Here is a 25,512-nt window from a genome sequence, read left to right as displayed (position 1 = left end):
TACAATAAAGAGCTATGTTACATTAGTTTAAGGGAGTTGTGTGTTTTGGTCAAAGATGAAACTCATCATAGACATCAGGCTAAAAAGTTAGTACGCAGAGAACGCTTTATGTCTAAAAAAAAATATAATATATTGTCATGCTTCCATAGTTGTTACAAAATATAGCAGCTCCTTCTTTGTAAATCGTCACCAATGTCTGAGCAGAATTTAGATGAACCATGGAAATGACAAAGGATGTCTCGTCATTTTATCTAAAAGGTTTATTGGAAGACCTTGTTGATAAATATTCAGTACCAACTTCACAAATAATGCGCAATGGTATTGATTCTAGGTGCTAACGTTGTTTGTCATCTTCATTACGTGTTATAGTAAGTTTTTATTTGTCTTTGTAAATAATTACTTTTACTGTTTAATCTATTTTTGGTAATATCAATTCGACGTGGCTCGGTACTTAAATTTGTTTTTGTTGATTTGCTTTGTCTTCAATTTTTTTTCATTTTTTTTTTTTGTTGTTGACATAATTGTTTGTTTTTATTATGATTAAGATTATAACATAATGTTGACTGCAGTGCCCCTATTTTTTTAGATTTTCACCTATTATGTCTGTTTGGTTTGTTCACACGTCGTATTTTGAGATACTAGTGAGAGGTTTAGCAAAAATAAGGTGTAATCCACCATTTTAAGCAAGAGAGGATGTCTGTACCAAGTCAGGAATATGACAGTTTTCCATTCGTTTGATGTGTTTGAGCTTTTGGTTCTGCCATTTGCTAATGAAATTCCGTTTAGAACTTTTCTCGGATTACGGTATTTTTTATATCTTCCTTTTTCCAATTCGTTATCTAATTATTAAATACATGTTGACGTTATTAGAAAATAACACTTCCGTCTAATGGAAAAGATACGCTTATTGATTAATTTTTAACATATTACAGTTACAGAAAAACTTCATTAATATTCTAGGTACACTAAATTATCAAAATTAATTATATAAAGAAGGGAAATAATTTGGTTGATTTAGATTCATTAATACTCTTTGAAATGCACTATGCACTGTCATATTCGTTAATGAACAAGTGAAACTGCGAGGTGCTGCTCACTGATGATATCCCACCCAAATACTTGACAGTAAACAAGAAGTTGTAGAACGATGAATTTGAAAACGCATCACACAGTATGGCTGAGTTATATAAAACCTGAAACCAAATTTCAAAAATCCTTAAAATGTAGTTCCTGAGAAAGAAGCAACGAAAATATCCATGGGAAGGACATACGGACTGACATAGTGACTGCCGGATGGACTCACAGACAGATGGATGGACGGGCAGACAGAGGTAAAACAGTATACCTCACTTTTTTTTAAAGAGGGGGTATAATCAAAGATGTTTTGCTTACTCATATCCTATATTGCAAAGAATATCTTTGATCTTAGTAATATTACTTACCGAGTAGTGTATTATGATTTTCTTCTTTAGCCATCAACCTCTGTAAAATAAATTAAAAAAAAATAATAAATATGAAATGTGTTCTAATATTATGTTATTCTCACAATGAATAGATTAATCTAGAGGTAGTAAGACCCTTTTTTGTTCACCTTTATATATGAACAGTAAAGTTGATTACTACCCACAATTAAAAAATAATAAAATATAAGGACAAATCATCCTCAACCGGTAATTATTTTTAAAAGAAGTCCATTGAAAATTTTAAGCCGTGTTGCCACATTCGTAGACACTTTTTGATATTTCGATTCTTTTCTTTATCAAAGTATACACAAATAGGCAAATGGTATAGTTATGACCTGATATACGAAAAAACATTGGTTCCAATATTAATTTGTTTCAAATGATGCCATAAATAATTGGGTTACTTAGGTTTGAGAATGCACTAAGTACTATTAGTTACAATACCTAAATAATCCCGTACCAATCCTTTACCTTTTATAAATAAACCTTGTACATTGTAATAACGTACATTTCGTAAGGTAAAACAAAAACTATAGAACAATTATTATGGGGATGTTAAATTGACGCAGACATTTAGCACCATCTGTTTAATACAAGTATTATTCTATTATTGAATTCGAAACTGTTACACTTCATCCATATATACTGACGGACTTAAAAAGCGCAACACTAGAGTATTCTTTTTATTTCAATTTTCTAATAATCATTTTTTTTGTAAAATAAATGTATAAACATAAATTATATTCATATCTTAATTGTCTGAATATTAGTTGCAGTTCAAAAACTTAATTATTGATGTCGTTTTTAAAGATTGTATCATATGGTAAGCACTCTAACCCTGTTTTTTCCCTTATCAATGGGTGTTTAACCGACGACGATAATGACTAATTGCAACAAGCACCTAAATGATAGTCGAGGGTGGTAAAGGTTTATTTTCGTCAAACGTGTTTTTGGACTTTTTATTTCACGTGCAGCCGTGAAAAGGGTTCGTTATTCACTGTGCTTCGTGAAATCGATAAAAAGATCAACGGGCAAGAAATTTTTGATTGTTTGTTCATCATGAAATGGCAATTTTATTTCGCGTTCTACCGTGCATATACCCTTCCCACTTTTCCATCCCTAATAGTCGGACAAGTTTACTTATTCTTTTGGGCACGTTTTGAGTTCTGTTTTGTACTCTCTGATGTTGCCTCAAACACATGCTTTACTGTGTGTTTTAACAATTAGCTAATAGTTATCAACAGACTTATCATTTAATACGCAAGATGCCTGATTCGTCTATATAAGATTCATCAGTGACGCTCAGGTCAAAATAGTAAGAAAGCCAGACAAGTACAAACGTTAGTGCTTCAAATGTATTTCTGTCGTCGATTTTATGGCATTTCAGTATATGGGAATAATTCATTGTATGCATCTGCCTGCCATGGCAACGCAAAATAAATTGTATTGTTTTGTTTTCGTTTAGTTATAATTTTAATGGTAGCTTTCTGAAGGTATTTGATAGTAAGTTCGCCCATTCATGAGGGCGTGACAAAAGTCACTTATGTCCAATTAGCTGTTTGAACAGTGTAACTAACATTGTCATAGTTTTATTACATTGTCTTTTAACACCTAAGACTATTAACAAAATTGTTGTGACGGTGTTGTCCTGATTCAAAACTTCATTGATTTAAGAAAAGTACTTTGCAACCACTGAGAAGACGTTGAGTGTAAACACTGGATTTAATGACAATTTTTACTTATCGCAATTGTATGAATATTTTGTAATAAAATAAAACCATTTCAATCATGTATATTCTGAATGGAAATGTAGCATCTTTCACATGCAAAATTAATGTTCAATTAGTGCTTCAACGATAAAATAGCACTCTGTTTTTTTCTGAATACCTTTAAAGAAATGATGGCAATTAAATTTAAATGAAAGTGGTTCAAATGCATTTATACTTCAGTTTCTATTAAGGAAATAAATTTGTTACATTTGTCATTTAACATCAATAAATGTTCTATTGTTGTCATAGAATGCCTAGTCAAAACTTGTTTTCATAATCCGGATATTAAGACACAAGCTAGTATGCATTGTACATCTAGCTTAAGTAAAAATTGCTATTAACTGTTTTGTTTGGCAAGAGGTTGTCTACTTTAAAAGTGACACTAGCTGTCAAATTCATGTTCACCGATTTTACCGCCATGTTTGACCAGTAATAATGATCAAATAAAATTGAGAATGGAAATGGGGAATGTGTCAAAGAGACAACAACCCGACCAACTAAAAAACAACAGCAGAGGGTCACCAACAGGTCTTCAATGTAGCGAAAAATTCCCGCACCCGGAGGCGTCCATCAGCTGGCCCCTAAACAAATATATACTAGTCCAGTGATAATGAACGCCATACTAATTTCCAAATTTGTTGTTCAATAAATGACGGTATTTTTTATCTTAAAGTTTATAACCTCTTGGTTTTAAAGGATATTTGGAACAATATACATACACAAACATACGGGTCAGATCACTTCGACGATTCACAGTCTCATTTTGAAGGGCTGGTTGAGGCACTTATAAACCACAATTATATATTAACACAATGTTGACTGTTGCATCCCTATTTTGCTATTTTTACCTATTATTTATGGTTGTTTTGTTCTCACATCGTTGTCAATTTAATGGAATTTTTCGCGACTCTCATACAAGTGTCAGGTTTGGCTAGCTATAAAACCAGGTTTAATTCAAAATTTTCTACATAATAAAATGACTGTAACACTTTTCCTCACAGCATGTAATATGTTTCTTAGTTTTTTTAATACACTCATGGTAAAATTAAAGGTGTGTATATGCTATCATAAAAAGAGACTTCTTAAGTTTTCAACGATAGATTAATCATAATTATAAACTTTGTGAAATTCTTGGAGGCCGTATAGTGAGTGATCTAAGGTTTTTGACATATGTATTGGATCTTTGATATTTATGTCGTCACGTTGACAATCACACACCATGTCCATATTTTTATAATGGAAAAAGATACCATAGCTAAATAATAATTTGGGTTCATCAAAACAGAAACGTATATTCTCCACATTGAATACAAAATTGCTATAATAAAAACTGCATATTCGTTAGTGTGCACGTGTTGCTTGTTACAAATTAATATTAAATACACGTGTAATAAATGTTTCATTTTATAAAATTGTCATATATACTTACAATTGATATCCGTAAAGTAACATGGCATTGATTTTAACTCCATATATTTGACAGTAAAAATAATAACTAACATCAACCAAAATTATTGATACGTGATTAGTGTAGATTATTTCAAAAAGGATCCAAATGATCATGATAAAAACTCCAGAGGTTTCAATAAATAAACTAACGTTTAACTTACTGTGTTCGTTTCCAAAAATCCTGTCTTCATGTCTCTCTCTAACTGAGTTAATCTATTAAGAATTTTTTCAATATTCTCTTGTGTATGTTCGATTCTCATAGAATTATGATCTGTTCCAATTGCCACCAGTTGTGTATGTTTAGCTAAAACATGCGTTTCTTGAAAAATATCATTGACTAATTCTAGATTAAGAGTTGTACCACTCAAAAAATCTCGACCTAAAAATACAAGCTTGGAGGTTAAATAAAACAATAACGAAAAGAATTCATAAACCTTGTACACGTTTTATCTGTTCCTAATTGTTATCAAAGGTACCAGGATTATAATTTAGTACGCCAGGTGCGCTTCGTCTTCATAAGACTCATCAGTGACGCTCATATCAAAATATTTATAAAGCCAAACAAGTACAAAGTTGAACAGCATTATGATCCAAAATTCCAAAAAGGATGTGCCAAATAATGCTAAGGTAATCTATGCCTGGGATAAGAAAATCCTTAGTTTTTCGAAAAATTCAAAGTTTTGTAAGCAGAAATTTATAAAAATGACCACATTAATGACATTCATGTCAACTTTGAAGTGTTGACGACTGGGCTGGTGATACCCTCGGGGACGAAACGTCCACAAGCAGTTGCATCGACCCAGTGGTGTAAATAGTTATCAAAGGTTCCAGGATTATAATTTAGTACGCCAGACGTGCGTTTCGTCTACATTAGACTTATCAGTGACGCTCATATAAAAATATTTATAAAGCCAAACAAGTACAAAGTTGAACAGCATTAGGATCCAAAATTCCAAACAGTTGTGTCAAATAATGCTTAGGTAATGTATGCCTGGGATAAGGAAATCCGTAGTTCTTCGAAAAATTCAAAGTTTTGTAAACAGGAAATTTATACAAATGACCACATTATTGATATTCATGTCAACACAGAAGTGTTGACTACTGGGCTGGTGATACCCTCGGAGACGAAACGTCCACCAGCAGTGGCATCGACCCAGTGGTGTAAATAGTTACGTAAATACCTACGTGAAATGTAAGTTTTATGATTTCCATTTATTGTGGCACAATTGTTAAAATCTCAAACAAAAACAAGAGCAACCGAAACAGTCTGAGAAAGTATCTAAGTATTTTCGTTTTGTTTTTTCCATTTGTATTCCTAATAAATTTATAGCTTTTTCATTTGGCAATTGACAAAAACTTATTGTTAGATGTTCTGTTGACGCATTTGTATCATGGTGATATAATACAGCTATCTGTTTTAGTATTTTACGAAATAAATGATGAATATACAGTCGACTCTCGTTATCTCGAAGTCAGCCGGACCGGAGAAATATTTCGAGATACACATAGTTCGACTCAAACGAAAACCGGAAGTTTGACTGAACAAGGGACACAACTCTTGCTTAGCATGGTAAAGCTAAAATAAATCAGGGTGAATATGGGAAGGGGATCGATATTCTGGTATCAGATCGATATATTTGTATGTCATGGTCTTTCGTTATTATAATAACATTGTTTTACTTATTCAATTGTTTCAGTTACAATTGTTTCCTATGGCTTTTATCCGAGAGAGTAATTTCCAATCGATAGTTTCGTTATTCAGGTCGTTTAAAGTTGACAAAATTGTTTATTCTCGGATACAAAAGACTTTAAAAAATTTAAATTCCTCTTCATTTTGTCTTATCTCACTCTTCCTTTTAATAAAAGAAAATACAAGATTAAAGACGCCGATTGAGTAATTTTTAGGTGATCATCAACGGAAGTCATAATCCTTACTTTAAACACACCCAAGCTCATTAGTGTAAATCACAAAATTAATTGTTTTGTAAACATTTTAAATACTTTTTCATGAACATAAACAATGTATCACTAATTATTTATAAAAATTCTATAAAAGATAATCTTAGGTAAACACTCGTGGAAACAGCATGTCATAAATCAATACAGTGGTCAGTGACTGGAAATTTAATTACACGTGTATTGTCAGATTAACTCTTCAATCCATTTAAATGCCGGAGGTCATGTTTTGACATATGTGTATTAGTTCGAGATAAATAATGAATTTTGAATGCTTTTGTTAACCTTGGGATCGTAAATTTAGTTCGACTCAACCGAAATTTCGACACATCCAATTTCGACTCATCAGGAGTCGAATTACATACATTTATATGGAACAAAGTTCGGGACCACGTGAAAACTTCGACTCATCCGAAATTTCGAGTCAACCGAGTTCGAGACAACGAGAGTTAACTGTATTGGTTTATTACTTCATGTTGGCTTCACTAGGCATAGGCACAAAAATGATATTGTTAAAGTTTAGCGTCAAAACGGGAAAATTCAGACTAGAACATGCAGACATTCAGCAAACTAAAATTCATGTTCAATCCAAAACTTGCAATTATCAATTTATTACCATTTATTTCCAAATTTTTTATTTCCTGAATTGTTTGATGTTCTTCGATGGAAATCAGGCAGAGGTCCTTAACTAGCTTCTCCATCAGCTGGAATGAATCGGAATACTTTACAGCATCCCACTCAGTGAAATTAAAATGAGCCCATGGATTCCTTATTTTTTTGCGTACCTGGCGTGAAAGAAAATACAAATTACATGTATTTTTTTTGTATTCAAAGAGAAAGACAGAGAAGGTGTTGAGAATTAAGGGCGTGTAATTGTGTTACATTGATCATAACTGGTCACTGCATTTTTCTTGTTTTCTATAACCAATTGTAAACGTGAAATAAAATTGGTTTTTTTTCTTTGTTCTTTGGAAATGTATTGACTATTGTTTAGACATCTTCATCAGATAATAATGAAACAAAAATAACTGTTAAAAGTGTCGTACACACTAAATGTTTTATTTTATTTTTGTCACCGATATTACAGCATTTTAATCATTTAGTTTTTTGTTTTCTTTTAAGATTATTTCTCATCATTACGAATTATATAGTTTCAATATTTCTTATAGTTTTTTTAAGCATCTGGTCTATTGTTCAAAAGCACTTTGTAAATGTAGTTTCTCTCGGCTAAAAGTTACAAGAAGTAACTTAAATCTAAGATCATTGTTTTTACAAAAAGGGGGGCGAAAACAATGTAAGATATCAGTTAACACAGATTATGTACATACATCTTCAGCATCTGACTTTACAACTGGAAGGAACTTGTCAATGTTGATGATCAATCCCAACAAAGCAGAGGAATCGCATGTTTCATCAAAACCTGTATAGTGTACCATGTGTGTCTGTAGAAATAACTTTGATAAATCTACATCATTCTTGATTTTGTAGTCGTACTTTGCTATTTGATTACCATACGTTGTTTTGTTGTTGTTGACAGCTTCGTAATTCAGGGGGGTGTTTGTCGGTCCATATCGTTTTAAATATGTTGGATATGTTTGCGTATCAATCCTCTGATTGCGAGTTAAATCATTATATAGTACTGACAAGATTGGAACAATATACTTCCTCAGTGCACGAGAAACAACTCTATGAAGACATATTCCAACAATCAGCCAATGTTTCTGGTTATCATCTAAATCTGTTGGATTTGCTATAAAAAAATATGATTGAAATAGTATTGCTTTTAATTAATTATTACTCAAATTCAGAAATCATATCAATTTTGGACTTTGATGAAATGTAATGATCGTTTTGTCTTTTAAATAAAATAATAAATTAGCTTGTCCTGAATACGTATGATATATTTGCCACTGAAGGTTTAACGACATTCTAACATTACGTTGTTCAAAGGTTTTGAGTTCACATTGATTTAGTCTTTTATGTTCTATGTTGTGTCTTCTGTACTATTATTGTTTGTTTTTCTTATTATTTTTAGCAATGGCGTTGTTAGTTTATTTTCTATCTTTGAGTTTGACACTCCCTCTGGTATCTTTCGTCCCTCTTTTTTGATCCGTTATAAAATATGAATATAATGTTTGGGCTGTTCCGATTGAACGTCCCGCCGTCCACGTCATATTTTTTTTTTATGATTGAGCTACCCGACGTCAAAGAACGATGACGTAAGAATATAAGCATTTTCGGGAAAATACACTCTTGAGAAACCGAAAACCATCGCAACAAGGAAACGTAAACGAACGATGTTAAAATGTGTTAGAAGCCATTTTTATTCGTATAAGACATATAGGTACAATTATCATTCACATTCATCTAAACCTATCCAAACACGTTAAGGTAAATAGTCACTATTTTTTCCGTCGATATAAAAGCGCGTTTGTTTATGGGATCGGCAAATATTTGCCTTCACCTATATAGCTAGAGCTCTTCGACCAAAATCACTGTCTCTCGTGGTAAAATATTTAGCATAAAGGGCCAACCCGTGGTAAAATCAGTATAAATTCAAGCCCCAATGAATTATTTCTAACGCAACCAATCATATAATAAAGACGCATCTGAGACTTTCTACGGTAAAACATAGTCCCCAACCTGAAATATATTTATTATAATTGAACAATAAACTCATCATAGATATCAGAATTAAATGTTGAATCTACGCCAGACGCGCGTTTCGTCTACAAAAGACTCATCAGTGACGCTCGAATTCTAAAAAGAAAAAAGGCCAAATAAAGTACGAAATTGAAGACCAATTGAGCACCAAATTCGTAAAAGTTTTACCAAATACAGGTAAGGTAATCTATTCCTGAGGCAGAAAACTCTTAGTATTTCAAAAATTTAAAAGTTATGTAAACAGTTGATTAAACTAGAGGAGCCTGTGTCGCTCACCTTGGTCTATGTGCATACATGTATTAAACAAAGGACACAGATGGATGCATGACAAAATAATGTGTTTTGATGATGGTGATGTGTTTGTAGATCTTACTTTACTGAACATTCTTGCTACTTACAATTTTCTCTATCTATAATAAACTTGGCCCTTTAGTTACACAGAGGAAAATATTTTGTAAAAATTTACAAAAATTTATAAAATTAATTAAAATTGTTAAAAATTGACTATAAAGGGCCATTACCCTTTGAGGGGGTCAACTGACCATTTAGGTCATGTTGACTTATTTGTAGATCTTACTTTGCTGAACATTATTGCTGTTGACAGTTTATTTCTATCTATACTAATATTCAAGATAATAACAAAAAAACAGCAAAATTTCTTTAAAAATTACAAATTGTGGGGCAGCAACCCAACAACCCATTGTCCAATTCATCTAAAAATTTCAGAGCAGATAAATATTGACTAGATAAATAATTTAACCCGTTCAGATTTGCTCTAAATGCTTTGGTTTCAGAGTTATAAGCCAAAATCTACAATTTACCCCTATGTTCTATTTTTAGCCATGGCGGCCATCTTGGTTGGTTGGCCGGGTCACCGGAGACATTTTTTAAACTAGATACTCAAATGATGATTGTGGCTAAGTTTGGTAAAATTTGGCTTAGTAGTTTCAGAGAAGATGTTTGTAAAAGTTAACAGACGACGCCGGACGACGACGACGACGACGACGACGGACGCAAAGTGATGAGAAAAGCTCACTTGGCCCTTCGGGTCAGGTGAGGTAAAAATATGACCAATGAAAAGCCGAGGCAGAACAAGAAGCTTAGGCCACACGTAATATTGATACATGTAATGCCGCTCACCCGAAAGCTGGAATTAAAAAGGAGGATGAGCTCATAAGCAAGCTCAAAAAGAACAGGGGGCCGTTTTAAGAAATCAAAAAGGAAAAGGAAATGTGCGGTGTAATATTAATCCGAATTTAAGGTTGCTTTTAACAATCTCGCAGCAAAAAGAGAGGCAGCAGTCCAGAAGCCGAGGTCCATGTCCTAGAATATGGCGACAGCCGAACGTTATACGATATTCCTCAACAAAAGGAACACCTTATTGAACACGTGCAAGATTTCACCAATAAAAGCCATGTACCAACTATCGTACCGTAACGGGCCCTAAAAAGAACAAAAAATCAATAAACAGCTGCGCCATGAGCGCATGATACGCCCGACGTCTTGTGTGGAAGTTTTATGCAATAATCATAAATAGTTTCTGAGGAAGTTTTAAGCAATAACCATTTATTGTTTTTGAGACACATCGGGACATGTGAAACCCCCCCCCCCCCCCCACCCTGTTTTTTTTTTTACAAATATCACTAAAATAAAATTTTTAATCAAACCAAAAAGTATACAGATCTTTAAATTAGTATAACAAAGAAGTGTGTACAGTTTCAAGCAATATTCTGAGGAAGTTTTAAGCAATAACCATTTATTGTTTTTGAGACACATCGATCGGGACATGTAAAACCCCGCACCCTGGTTTTTTTTTACAAATATCACTAAAATAAAATTTTTAATCAAACCAAAAAGTATACAGATCTTTAAATTAGTATAACAAAGAAGTGTGTACAGTTTCAAGCAATAGTCATAAATTGTTTTTGAGATACGGCGCGACATGTTAAAAAAACCCTCCCCTTTTTTACAAAATACTCAATAACTCAAAGATAAAATTTTGAATCATCACCAAAAAGTATACAGATCTTTAGATTAATATAACAAAGAAGTGTGTAAAGTTTTAAGCAATAATCATAAATCGTTTTTGAGATACGGCACGACATGTAAAAAAAAACTCCCCCTTTTTTACAAAATACTCAATAACTCAAAAACGAAATTTTGAATCATCACCAAAAAGTATACAGATCTTTAGATTAATATAACAAAGAAGTGTGTAAAGTTTTAAGCAATAATCATAAATCGTTTTTGAGATACGGCGCGACATGTAAAAAAAAACTCCCCCTTTTTTACAAAATACTCAAAAACTCAAAAATAAAATTTTGAATCATCACCAAAAAGTATACAGATATTAAGATTAATATAACTAAGAAGTGTGTAAAGTTTTAAACAATAATCAAGAAACGTTTTCGAGATACGGTGCGACATGTGAAAAAAAACACACCCCTGTTTTAGTTACAAAGTGCCGTAACTCAAAAAGTTTAAATCTTATTTTCACCAAAAAGTATACAGATCATTTGACCATCATAAGAAACAACTATATTAAGTTTCATGAAATTTGAATAAGTCGTTCTTAAGTTACGGTGCGACATGTTTACGCCGGACAGACGGACAGACGGACGGACAGACAGACGGACGGACAACGGACATTTGTATACCATAATACGTCCCGTCAAAATTTTGACGGGCGTATAAAAATCAAACTCGTGTCAAGTTTGAACTATCACAAACACCTGCTGTGTTGCCTACTGGTTCTTAGACACTAGAAGTTACTTTATTTCCAGATCTTGGAGCAGTACTGCCATACGAAAACAAGGCGTTTTAGAGGAGAACATCTAAAACAGGGTCTTTCAGAAGAAATCCCCGTTGCACCCCAGTAACAAAGAGACCCTTTATCGGGGATAACTAGATTTCTCCTACGAAAGAACCTGCTGTTCTTCCAATAAATAAGCTTTAATGGCTGGGCAGAATCCTTCCATACACGGAAAGCCTTATAAACGCCACAGACAAATTGCAGAATTTAGACTCGGAACAGATAGATCAAATTAACTTTAACAAGTAGCTTGGGCCAGAGTTTGCTTGACATGTCATTAGCATACGAGTGTTTTTAAATGCCAACAACCATACAAGAGGTATACGGAGACTATGGGAAAGACTGGACGACCAATATCTTGCTCCAGAAATGTTGGGGTCGTCTCGTTAACTTCCCTACATTGACAAACAAAGACAACACACTTTTTTGCGATTTGTCAGATATTATCTTAAAAATAGAATATCACAAAGAAAATCCAAAGTGGGATTATTGCTTGTTTATTTCGACTCTTCGTCTGGGATAAATCCAATTTTGAAAAATTACAAAACCAACTCCGAGAAAAATGAATAATAGGGCTACACAATACAAGTCTAAATACGAAGTTGCCTTTGTACCTTTTTAAGAATCATCTGCCTTCATCAGGGAAATTAGCAAAATTAAGAACGACCATCTGTTTATCAAAAGTCGCACCAAATATAAAATGTGCAGCGCCAAAGTTCTGACCTCAGACGTATTCAAAGGGCAACATCCATAAGACGGCAGTTGAACATCAACCTGGAGACGGTAGTCAACAAAACAGTATTTGCAATTTGCATAATATAAAGCATCGCGACTGTAACGCGAGTATCAGTTGTAATAAGTGTGGAAGTTAACGACATACCATCGCAGTACACATAACTAGCTAGGGTGCAACCGCACTAACACTCTTAATTTAGTTCTTCTGGTACAATCTACGACAGGAAGCAGACAGAGTCTACTGAAATCAAGGTAACCTCTGTGAGTGCAACTGCACAGAGATCCACAAAGATCTTAAGAATGAGAACTGTTGTGCCAACATATACCTGTGGATGTGTACCACAAGGACAGGCCCGACAAAATTGTTCGGATGTACGCCATTATTGACGATCTAAGCAATCAGTGTCTTACCTAGCCTGAATTCTTCAGTCTGTTCGACATACGGGATAAACCGGTAAACTACTCTAACAGCATGGTCCGGAAGAGTAGCTACTTTCGGGAATATGAATAGATTTATTCAAAAACTAAGTACATGGTAACGTACAATTTGATCTGACTACATTAATTAATGTAATAACATTCCCAATAATCGGGGCGAAATCCCTACTCCTGAAGTCACAATTCATAATCCCCATTTAAAAAAACTCCGAGAAAGCATTCCAATAATAGATGAAAAGTGCAAAATGCATTTTGTAAATGTAAGAGACATTATAGAGGTACACCACGTCCTTGAATAACGCATAAGAACATCAAGAACTCCATTTGCCCCACAGTTGAAACTTGCAATTGGTTGGGTCAAAATTGGAAATACATATATTGACAAGCAAACTGTTCCAATTGAAGTCGGCATGAAGATTTCTAACGTTTCAATCATAGAACCAGATTAGCTTCTTCCCTCAAGACCAGAAATAACTAACCGTCAAGGAAGAGATCCTAATCGTAGGCTAGGTGAGAATAACTTCCAAAACTATATTTGAATGTCAAGGTTGCAAAAACGCGTTCCATACTATTGCTTGCGTGTACTGGACCTAGTACCTGGTCTATTCATGTATTTGTCTAAAGGGACAGCACTCGTGTCACCGAAAACAAAATATGTGACTTCTATAGAAAGTTCGATTTTCTATGAATAAATAAAATTTCATACTTCAATAAACAAAACCTGAAGTTCACGGAGTAGAAATAGTTGCATTCACGAACAAAAACGTATTCCGAAAAAGGACCGATTGCCAATCTCAATCTGCCTTTAAAAATTATCATTTGGTAACACTTTTTGTTGGACATTACTACGACAAAATCAAACATCGAGGGCGCCACTTCACAAATAGAGCGACAAGATCGGCAGGATGCCACGTTAGGACAAAACGCTTGGTTTCTTCTGATACTTTCAATTATGAGAGATTTCGCCAAATCAGATGAGGACCAAGTACTAACTCTTGTCGGATGTTCAAGAGGATAATCTTCGACCGTCATCGTCGTCAAGCAACGTTTGGGAAAATATTTCCTTTAATCGCAAAAGCAACATCAGAACATACTATAGATCATAGCGATCTCATCGGAGACGTCCTTCTTCTAATGGGCAAGAAACTGTGCCAAAACCAGTTTCCTGTGGAATAGAATTACCTTAGAAACTCATAAGTGATAAATCGTAAGTTGTTTACCGACATTTCTCACACGACCAAAAGTGGAATTGTTATTTGGATGGAGAGTTGTTTCATTGGCACTCACACCGCATCTTCCTATATTTTTTATTGATTTATTTATCATATGCGATTTATTTATGGAATATTGATATCAGATAGACATCAGCCGGAGGGTTTTCTGTTACCTTGTTCCATAATTCAAATAGTGTGTTGGATTGCTAATATATTCTAAATTTGTGATGTTTTCTAGGCCTATGAGGATTATTCATTTTAAATCCGTATAAGAACATCACAATATCGTCATCATCGCTTCTGTTTCCCCCTTACACGAACTTGAACTAAATTGCAAGGCCATTATAGAACTGTAGAACATTTAAGGATATATGTCAGCTAGGACACAGTTTGTGGCTTACAACAGAGTGAGTTACATAGATAACTTTGTATTTGATACCTTCAAACCATTGATCACATTTCTGGAAGCTCTCTTCATCCGTGATATACTATAAATTTCACATTTATAATTGCAGCTTTATGTCGCGTTCAATGGACTTTTCACTTACTTATTTTTGACGTTTCATATATTATAACCATAAATACACATTGTCGGTTATACTCAATGGTCAAGCCATAACAAAAAACTGATTATTTAAGTAAATTTTCTAAGGACTATAACTCTACAAAAAAATTATAAGACTTGAACACAATTCAAACTTGATCTTGTAACTTTTAATGATAAAAAATTATACCAAATAACAAATCAGTATAAACCCAGTAGCACATAGTGATCACAACGCTTTAGTTTTTGAGTATACATGTTATATTAAACATGAACTATCTAAGTCGGAAAAGTTTTAAATGTTTATTGGGAATAATTATTAGCAGACAAAAACACTGAAGATAGGTTAGTGCTTTTGTGAATAGATTACAAATAGCAATGAACAACCATATTCCTAAAAAGAAAATATCGAAAAAGAAGTATAATAAAAAAACCTTTAAGTGTAGAAGCTAGAAGAGTAATAAGGAAAAAACATAGAGCATGGGAGAAGTATTCAAATAAGAGAGACAATTATAGTTATAGGGAGTATACTAAAGCTAGGAACAAGGCAGAATCAACCGTGAAAAAGACATTGTTGAATCAGCAAAGACAAATTGTAAATCATTTTTGGTCATATATTAACTCAAAGAGAAAGTCGAAAGGTGGTATTTCTGAACTTCATGATAAAAGAGATGGCAACACGTGTATTGCATGCAATGATACTGATAAGGCTGAAATACTTGCCGAATTTTTCACAAGTGTATTCACTAAAGAAGATGATGAGGATGAAACTGTTTTAAAAGATATGAAGTACGATGAACCGTCTAGTGATGAAGTCTTTAACCCAAAAGAAATTAACAAATACTAAAAAACTTAAATACGTCAAAGTCACCAGGGCCTGACCAGATACATTCTTAAGTTTTATATGAACTTGCAGACATAATTGACATTCCTCTTTGTATCATTTTTAATAGTTCATGTTCATCCGGTATTGTACCAGAAGGTTGGAAAATTGGTCAGATAACAGCGCTGTTTAACTAGAGGCTCTATAGGTTGCACTTTGTAAATCACGCGTGATTTTCAAGTCACGCCTCTTTTGGGGAGAAATTGAATACGCATTAAATACTGCTACTGTTTACATAGTTGTTGCCATGGATGCAAAGTAATTTTTTTTAATTAAGACTTGATTGGAGAATTAAATGGATATCAATAAAAATGTCTATTTATTTAACTTATTTTTCAGGAGGACTGGAAGACATTTGGGTGTTGAGTCAAATTTAATGGAAAAATTCAGTGCGAACCTGCAATGTTTATAAATGGAGGGCAGTAAAACTTGAAAATATGCCGCACAGCTATATGTTTTTATTAGTGCAAAAAAAAGTAGTGCATGTCTCCTTTCCAGGGAAATATAACATTCTCCTCAAAACTTCCTGAATGAAGAGTGACTGCATATGCAATTTAGGCAGTTCCTATGGAAAATTGCATTGCTGGTTTTACACAAGTGCAACCTAAAGAGCCTGTGTCGCTCACCTTGGTCTATGTGAATATTAAACAAAGGAAGCAGATGGATTCATGACAAAATTGTGTTTTGGTGATGGTGATGTGTTTGTACATCTTACTTTACTGAACATTCTTGCTGCTTACAATTATCTCTATCTATAATGAACTTGGCCCAGTTGTTTCAGTGGAAAATGTTATCAAAAATTTACAAATTTTAAGAAAACAGTTAAAAATTGACTATAAAAGGACAATTATTACTCCTTCGGGGGTCAATTGACCATTTCGGTCATTTTGACTTATTTGTAAATCTTACTTTGCTGAACAATATTGCTGTTTACATTTTATCTTTATCTATAATAATTTTCAAGATAATAACCAAAAACAGCAAAATTTCCTTAAAATTACAAATTCAGGGGCAGCAACCCAACAAATGTTGTCCGATTCATCTGAAAATTTCAGGGCAGATAGATCTTGACCTGATAAACAATTTTACACCATGTCAAATTTGCTCTAAATGCTTTGGTTTTTGAGTTATAAGCCAAAAACTGCATTTTACCCCTATGTTCTATTTTTAGCCGTGGCGGCCATCTTGGTTGGATGGCCTGGTCACCGGAAACATTTTTTAAACTAGATACCCCAAAGATCTTAAAATTTCAGGGCAGATAGATCTTGACCTGATAAACAATTTTATTCCTGTTAGATTTGCTTTAAATGCTTTGGTTTTTGAGTTATAAGCCAAAAACTGCATTTTACCCCTATGTTCTATTTTTAGCCGTGGCGGCCATCTTCGTTAGATAGCCGGGTAACCGGACACATTTTTTAAACTAAATACCCCAAAGATGATTGTGGCTCAGTTTGGATTAATTTGGCCCAGTAGTTTCAGAGGAGAAGATTTTTGTAAAAGATTACTAAGATTTACGAAAAATGGTTAAAAATTGACTATAAAGGGCAATAACTCCTAAAGGGGTCAACTGGCTATTTCGGTCATGCTGACTTATTTGTAAATCTTACTTTGCTGAACATCATTGCTGCTTTCAGTTTATCTCTATCTATAATAATATTCAAGATAAAAACCAAAAACAGTAAAATTTCCTTAAAATTACTAATTTAGGGGCAGCAACCCAACAACGGGTTTTCCGATTCATCTGAAAATTTGAGGGCAGATAGATATTGACCTGATAATCAATTTTACCACCTGTCAAATTTGCTCGAAACGCTTTGGTTTTTGAGTTATAAGCCAAAAACTGTATTTTACCCCTATGTTCTATTTTTAGCCGTGACGGCCATCTTGGTTGGATGGCCAGGTCACCGGACACATTTTTTAAACTAAATACCCCAAAGATGATTGTGACCAAGTTAGGATTAATTTGGCGCAGTGGTTTCAGAGGAGCAGATTTTTGTAAATCTTACTTTGCTGAACATTATTGCTGCTTTCAGTTTATCTCTATCTATAATAATATTCAAGATAAAAACCAAAAACAGTAAAATTTCCTTAAAATTACAAATTTAGGGGCAGCAACCCAACAACGGGTTGTCCGATTCATCTGATAGATCTTGACCTGATAAACAATTTCACCACGTATCAAATTTGCTCTAAATGCTTTGGTTTTTGAGTTTTAAGCCAAAAACTGCATTTTACCCCTATGTTCTATTTTTAGCCTTGGCGGCCATCTTCGTTGGATGACAGGTCACCGGACTCATTTTTTAAACTAGATACCCCAAAGATGATTGAGACCAAGTTTGGATTAATTTGGCCCAGCAGTTTCAGAGGAGAAGATTTTTGTTAAAGATTACTAAGATTTACGAAAAATGGTTAAAAATTGACTATCAAGGGCAATAACTCCTAAAGAGGTCAACTGACCATTTCGGTCATGTTGATTTATTTGTAAATCTTACTTTGCTGAACAGTATTGCTGTTTACAGTTTATCTCTATCTATAATAATGATGATTGTGGCCAAGTTTGGTTAAATTTGTCCCAGTAGTTTCAGAGAAGATTTTTGTAAAAGTTAACGACGCCGGACGACGGACGCAAAGTGATGGGAAAAGCTCACTTGGCCCTTCGGGCCAGGTGAGCTAAAAAGGGAGATAAACAGCTTGCGTCAAACTACAGACCAGTTAGCCTTACAAGTATTATATGTAAGATCATGGAAAAATTGATAAGAAAGAGAACTTTTGACCATATGAACAAATATGGCCTAATAGTGATAGACAATTTGGATTTATCGGGAGACGATCAACAGGATTACAACTATTAAAAGTACTAGACCATTGGACTAACATTCTAGGTAATGGGGGATCTATAGACGCTATTTTATGAAGGCCTTCGATAAGGTTCCACATTAGCGTTTAATTTACTAGCTAAGATCGTATGGAATTAGTAACCAAACATGTAACTGGGTCCAGAGCTTCTTAAATGGTAGAAAGCAAAGAATACAAGTTAATGGCAATTACTCACAGTGGCATAATGTAACTAGTGGCATACCACAAGGGTCGGTTCTCGGACCAATACTGTTTGTTCTTTTTATAAACGATTTACCCTTATGTGTGGACTCTGAGGTATATATGTTCGCAGACGATACAAAATTATATAGAGATAAACAAACCCCAAATGATATAGACATAGTTCAACAAGACATAGACAAGTTGTTCAGATGGAGTGAGAAATGGCTGTTACGGTTCCACCCCGATAAATGCAAAGTGCTGCCAATATCCATGAAACAAACGAAGAACCAAGATGGGAGATGCAAGATGCCAACATATGATAGTGCAGAAACAATTTTAGAAACTGTGGAATGTGAGAAAGATGTAGGTGTAAACATAGATTCTAAGCTTAAATTTGACAGGCATATACAAACACAGGTTAACAAAGAAAATCAACTAGTAGGACTAATCCGAAGGTAATTTAAGTACTCAGACTACAAGTCTTAGAGTTTCTGTTTACTATTCAAAGCACTAGCTAGACCCCATCTTGAGTATGCCAGCAGTGTTTAACGTCCTTATAAGAAAAAGGATATTGACTCAGTTGAAAACGTACAAAGACGGGCTACAAAAATGCTTCCAAACTTGAAAGATCTATCATACGAAGACAGATTAAAACTCCTGAAATTACCAACACTTAGATATCGTAGACTAAGAGGCGACATGATCGAGACGTACAAGATTCTCAATAACATCTATTGTGAAAGGCCATCAAGTGGTATTTTCACATTAAGTAGTGGTTCAACAACAAGAGGGCATTCTTTGAAGTAAGTCAAGAACAGGTGTAGGCTGGATGTTAGAAAGTATTATTTTACCAACAGAGTAGTGGAAGTCTGGACCAATTTTCCTGAGACAATTGTAACTGCCAAAAACGTTAAAAAATTCGAACGAAGACTAGATAAATATTGGAAAGAACATCCTATGATTTATGACTACTAAGTAGATTACAACTTCACAATCGGAGGTAGCACAGTAATCAACAGTGATAGTGACAGTGAATTAGAGCCCAATATAGAGGAGCAAGCTGATCTCCTGCGTTTTGATACACTTAGGTAGACTTAGGTAGAATATATCTAAGCACGAAGGAAACAAAATTGGAAAAGTGATTTGCAAGACTGAACGATCGACAGACAGACAAGACAGACGGATTGCTAACATAAAGTCCCCTTCGAATTTGTTGGTGGGGGACTAATAATCGGTTAATAAATTGTGTATAATTGCTACATGTTTTACCACTACATCAATTCAGGATGTGTTATACGTATTATGTAAATATTGAAACTGCAATGGAACTATGTCTAGCAATCCCAGATATTATTCGAATAAGCTTGTTATATATTAAATCGATTGAATCACACGATATTAAAAAGAAGATAGTGTATGATTGCCAATGAAAAACTCTCCACTAGAGACCAAATGACACAGAAAATAACAGCTATAGATCAACGTACAACTTTTAAAAATGAGCAAAGCCCATACCGCAGAGAAATAAAACTCAAATTAGTTGACTTTTTTCATACAAGATGGAACCAAGCATACACTTATATGTTAGCGTGAGTTGATACAGCTAGGAATTATGTAGAATCCTCAATTTTGTAGGGATTTTGCATTATTACTTAAAGCATTATTCAAATTTAGTGATATTACATAATCGCTGAAAATGACCAGGGATTTTAAATAATTACTGAAAAATTTAGGAATTATATTAAATGTCACTGGAATGATTTCATGGAGAATCAACAATAAAAAAAGTCTTTGTTCGGTGAAAATAAGTCTGTGAATAGATCAGTAGACAAACAAATCATATTATTGTATAACACTTTTATGGTTTAAGCGAACAGTTTTCTATTCCTGTCCATTTATTAAATCTTTTTGAAGTGAACATGTTTAGTTTTTCTGTTGAAATTAGTTGTAACTGTATTAAAACATATTTACCCACCAACAAATAAGTGTTTTAAGTTGCAATTAATAATATCAATTTCAATGCAAACGGATAATACCCGACAACAAAACATGAATTTATTCTAAGATTATAAACAAGATATCAGTTTGAGGTGTCTGAAGGGTTTAGGTTGTTTTTAAAAAAAAATCAATTTTTAATTCTTGCCAAAATAAAAATATAAAAGATAAGCCTGTCAGATGTTGTATAGTATTGGCTGAATACAGCTCACAGAATATAGAGCTATGGGCAAAATGTGCTAATGTCATGAATGTGCTAAACAAAGGGCTAAATTGAGAAAAAAAATTAAAAAATAGACCCACAAAAACCAAGAATAGAATAATGAGCAAAATGAAATAACTGTAATGAAAATGAATTAAAGATCATTTAAGATTAAAGAAACGAAGGATCCACCACCCAGACCATTATAGCAGATGTCATCTACATTTACATTTTAGTTTTTAAGTATAAATACTTTGTATCAGAATATTATGCTAAAGAGTCTAATATTTATGTTACTAAAGATGTTGATATATAATTTTATAGAATGAATTAGTTCATGTAATCGATCAATTGTCTTTTCATTCAAGATATTATGTATAATCTCTCACAACTTTTTATAGTAAATATAGATAATTCCTGAAAATTTTAGTAATTATATACAATCACTAATTCAAGTAACCATTGAATATACATTATACAGTACTTGCAGAGAGCACTGATTCTCATACTCCAAACACTGTGTTAACTCTTAGTGTCATACTAATAACTCCAGCAACACTCTCTTTATCGTGGGAGGAAGTTGGAAGAAACTTGTTGTAATTTCTCTATTTGATCCCTTAATGGTTAATAACCTTGGTGTCTTTTCTTCCAACACCATGATTGTTATTGAAATAATTACCTTAGGAGTGTGGCTGTAGTTGTTGACTACAATAGTAATTTCTTGTGCTTTCTGTTATCAAACGACACTCAAATTTGTAACATTTACAATAGAAAATATTACAATATTACGGGTTTATATAAGATGATTATAATTATTAGAAATTAAGACATGTTATTTACTGAATTATATGATTGGTTTTTTTTTAAATTTGAAGGAAAAAAAAGACGAATATGTCAATTCATTTTTTCAAATTCCTGTATTATCTGCTTTTATCATTAAATATGTGTTAAAACTTACTACATAAAAACTTAAAAAATATAAGCTAGCCGTTCTTGATTTTGAAAGAAAGTTTAAATAATTTCCCATCTTACAAGAGAAATGAAAACAGATATCAATGAATGTTTTGTATAAATGTTTAATATTTTATTTTATTAACTTTTCATATATTTCAGAAATTAAACTTTAAAGGAAATTATTTCAAATAGGATAAAGTGATTAGACAAGTTGACCTGTAACTAATTTGTCAATGTAAGACCCTGCAGTCATGCTTTGATGATTTTAATTACTTTTACCAGGAATGTCCAAGTTATAAATGCCTCCCATGTAATCTGTGTTTCACAGTATTACACCAGAATCAGTGTAAAGAGTATGAGAATAAGTCCTCCAATTGGTCCTAGACCACAATTATTTCGTAGTGAATTTCTTTTAGAACATAAATGGAAATTAAAAAACATCGCACCTGCGCTTTCTCAATGAAAGTTGTACAGTGTGTTGTACTACTTTTGGGGCAAATTATATCAAAATTATAGAAAAACTTCATCGGCTTTATATTTATATATACATTTTTTTTAGATCTATTAAATGTTATCTCAAAATCATGTAAGAGTGTTGCAAAAGATTAAGAGGAGCACACAGTGAGGGATTCAACGCAGACCGAACTGATAAGATGCACTGGATGCATGTTATGAATTATGTTATGAATAACATTTATATATACCTTCTAGAATTATCCATAATTCACTCTTCACTTTTACACGTAAGAATATATATAAAGCTTTAATAGGACAAATTGTAAAGAAATTTGTCAACGGCCTGATGTAAGACAACACAATTAACAAATAAATTATAAATATGACTGCATTCAAATTATCTCTTCTATAATGTCTGCTAAACAACTGATGCAAAGTGATGTTTTTAACCGACTCTAAATGTCGATTTCTTTTTTTTGATATTTAAGGTATCCTTTATTTCAATTTCTTATGATTAGATGCTATCAACAAAGTTAAAGGGGCACTAACTACGAGATATATAAAAAATCTAAAGTTTGATTTTTTTTGTTCAATCAATAATGAAAGTGAAATAGTGAAATAACAATTCGCTTTTTGCAGCCAAAAAGGTTCAATTTTGTCAAATTACGCTAAGAAACATTGATAATTAGGTTTTCACTTGCAAGTGAATAAGTCGAACTCTTTAATCCGTATTCATGTGAACTTCAATTTAACCCCTAGCTAGAGATTGACAACGCATGCATTGTACGTGTATTGGTTATTTAAAGAAAAAGAATGTAAACAATGAAAGTGAAACTACGGTAAATCATTTGATTACTAATTCAATGCACATAAAATCATTCTTATACGGCTAAAGGCAACGAGAAACATCTATTTTTAATCTATAAAATCAAATCAAACAGCCATATAAAAATCCAATTGCACGTGTTGGTTTAATCTATTCATATCTTTATTTATGTTTACATCGATTATATGGTCATCTGAGGTCAAATCGATATTAATTAGATGGCGTCTGGACTAAAATACACACGAAACGAACCTATATTTTATCAACCCATGCTCTGTAAACTGTTTATTTTAAACTTTTGATAGTTTGGATAAATGTTTTAAATTATTATAAATCAAATATGAGAATTTGAGTCAAATCGGTGACCATGAATTTGACAGCTAGTGCCCCTTTAACACACTTTGAATTATTAAGTGCAAATTAAACGTCATCTATATGTAGTTGTACGAGAAGTAAAGCCGGATTGTTTTTATTTTCTATGTGCTGTCTGTCTTATAAGAATCAATAAACAAGTCGGGAAGCAGAAGAGAACAAATGGTAACCACAGGAAGGCAGTTTGTCTACTTTAAAAAGTTTTCAAAACGTTAGATAAAATAGAATTGAGAATGGAAAATCAAATGGGGTAAATATCAAAGAGACAACAGTCCGACCATAGAACAGACAACAACAGAAGGTCACCAACAGGTAATCAATGCAGCGAGAAATTCCCGCACCCGGAGGCGTCCTTCAGCTGACCCCAAAACAAATATATATACTATTTAGTGATAATGAACGCCAAACTAAACTCTAAAGTACGTTGTCTATTAAAAAACAACAATATCGCGTTGTTATATATAGTGAACCTCATGAACTAAATGAATGATCTCATAAATACCTGTTATTCGCGGTCGTTTCTCAGCTATCACATCGATTTCCTCTTGTAATTCTTGTGGTATGAATCGTTTTAGGCTACCTGATGTTGAAGGTTGTTCCTCCATGTTTAATGAGTAATATCAATATATCCTCTCACATCATGGACATTTTACCAATTAATTTCCATTTCTTCATCTGTATTTTTATACAACATTGGCAGTTAATTTTTTTTTGTACATTTTCTGGAATAATAGATCACAATACAGGTTGTCATTGACCAGTAAAAGAGCTCTTATATTTATTGATGTTTTACCTCATCCCATTATATGTAATAAATACAGTTTTAATGGGTTTTTTTTAAACAGTTGCCTGATATAGATAAATTGTGTTCTGTAATTGGATAATTATGTTTAACAGTTTAACTTATTTCAAACGATGTAAATTCTCAAAATAAGATGTTTGGTACTATAATTTTTATTCGACATATGAAAATATAACTCTATATAATTAGCATCTGAAAGGCAAATAATAGAACAGTTTAAGTTTGACACAGGTGTTAAGCAAGAATTTAGTTTCAAACTATTCGATTCGCCCCTTGCACACTGTGAATTAATTTAGATCACGCACAAAGATCAATAAAATTGACGTTGTTGTAGAAAATTGTTTTCCTAGTATAATTCGAATAAGTAATGAATCTTGTATTTATTGACTGTTTAAAAGCTTTTTTGAAATGATAACTTCTTAATATTTACTTTCGGTTTCTGTATGCTTATTGCAAAATCTTCATACAATCACACTTTAAAGTCAAAATAGTTTGTTCCAAAAATACTTTTGTAAATCCTAATAAACTATATTCTTTTGGTTTTGTAATTCGAAAAGTCTTACCTCTGTCAACTTAATATATATTTTGACAAACAGGAAGTAGTCATGACGAATGTATGGAATGTGTGGATCGGGGATAATGTCAACGATTAAAATACGATCTGGAAGTCAGATATGACGAGCATGCGCATTCAATTGTAATAAAAATAAAACCGATTTTTTTATTCTATTTATAGTACAATATCATTATGGAAGTGAGCGGGGACACCAATATTCCCAAAGAAGCTGAGACCCCACCATGGCTTGATTTATTTACTATTAACTTATCGAATAACTACGAATATGTGAAAACAAATGACGAGGCGACCGATTTAATTGACGAATTTTGCACTTTAACATCAACCTATTTAATAGAAACTAGATCCACTAAGAACTTTGG

General features: G+C 33.1%; 1 protein-coding gene across 1 annotated transcript in view; it reads right to left on the bottom strand.

The window, feature by feature from the left end:
* LOC139481544 (serine/threonine-protein phosphatase 6 regulatory ankyrin repeat subunit A-like) overlaps window positions 1–24,442 on the bottom strand; it is a 29,015-nt gene extending 4,573 nt beyond the window's left edge. Inside the window, exons 1-5 of the mRNA XM_071264953.1 lie at window positions 24,274–24,442; window positions 7,966–8,387; window positions 7,254–7,422; window positions 4,843–5,060; window positions 1,443–1,482 (exon numbers count right to left, since the gene is read on the bottom strand). Coding sequence (XP_071121054.1) covers window positions 1,443–1,482; window positions 4,843–5,060; window positions 7,254–7,422; window positions 7,966–8,387; window positions 24,274–24,376 — 952 coding nt within the window. The 5' untranslated portion in view covers window positions 24,377–24,442. The remainder of the gene's footprint in view (window positions 1–1,442; window positions 1,483–4,842; window positions 5,061–7,253; window positions 7,423–7,965; window positions 8,388–24,273) is intronic.
* Window positions 24,443–25,512: the final 1,070 nt, after the last annotated feature.

The sequence above is a fragment of the Mytilus edulis genome, chromosome 7, assembly GCF_963676685.1.
Source record: "Mytilus edulis chromosome 7, xbMytEdul2.2, whole genome shotgun sequence".
Lineage (NCBI taxonomy): Eukaryota > Metazoa > Mollusca > Bivalvia > Mytilida > Mytilidae > Mytilus > Mytilus edulis.
Note: the sequence above shows the minus strand (reverse complement) of the source record. Positions and strands in the feature narration are given on the sequence as shown.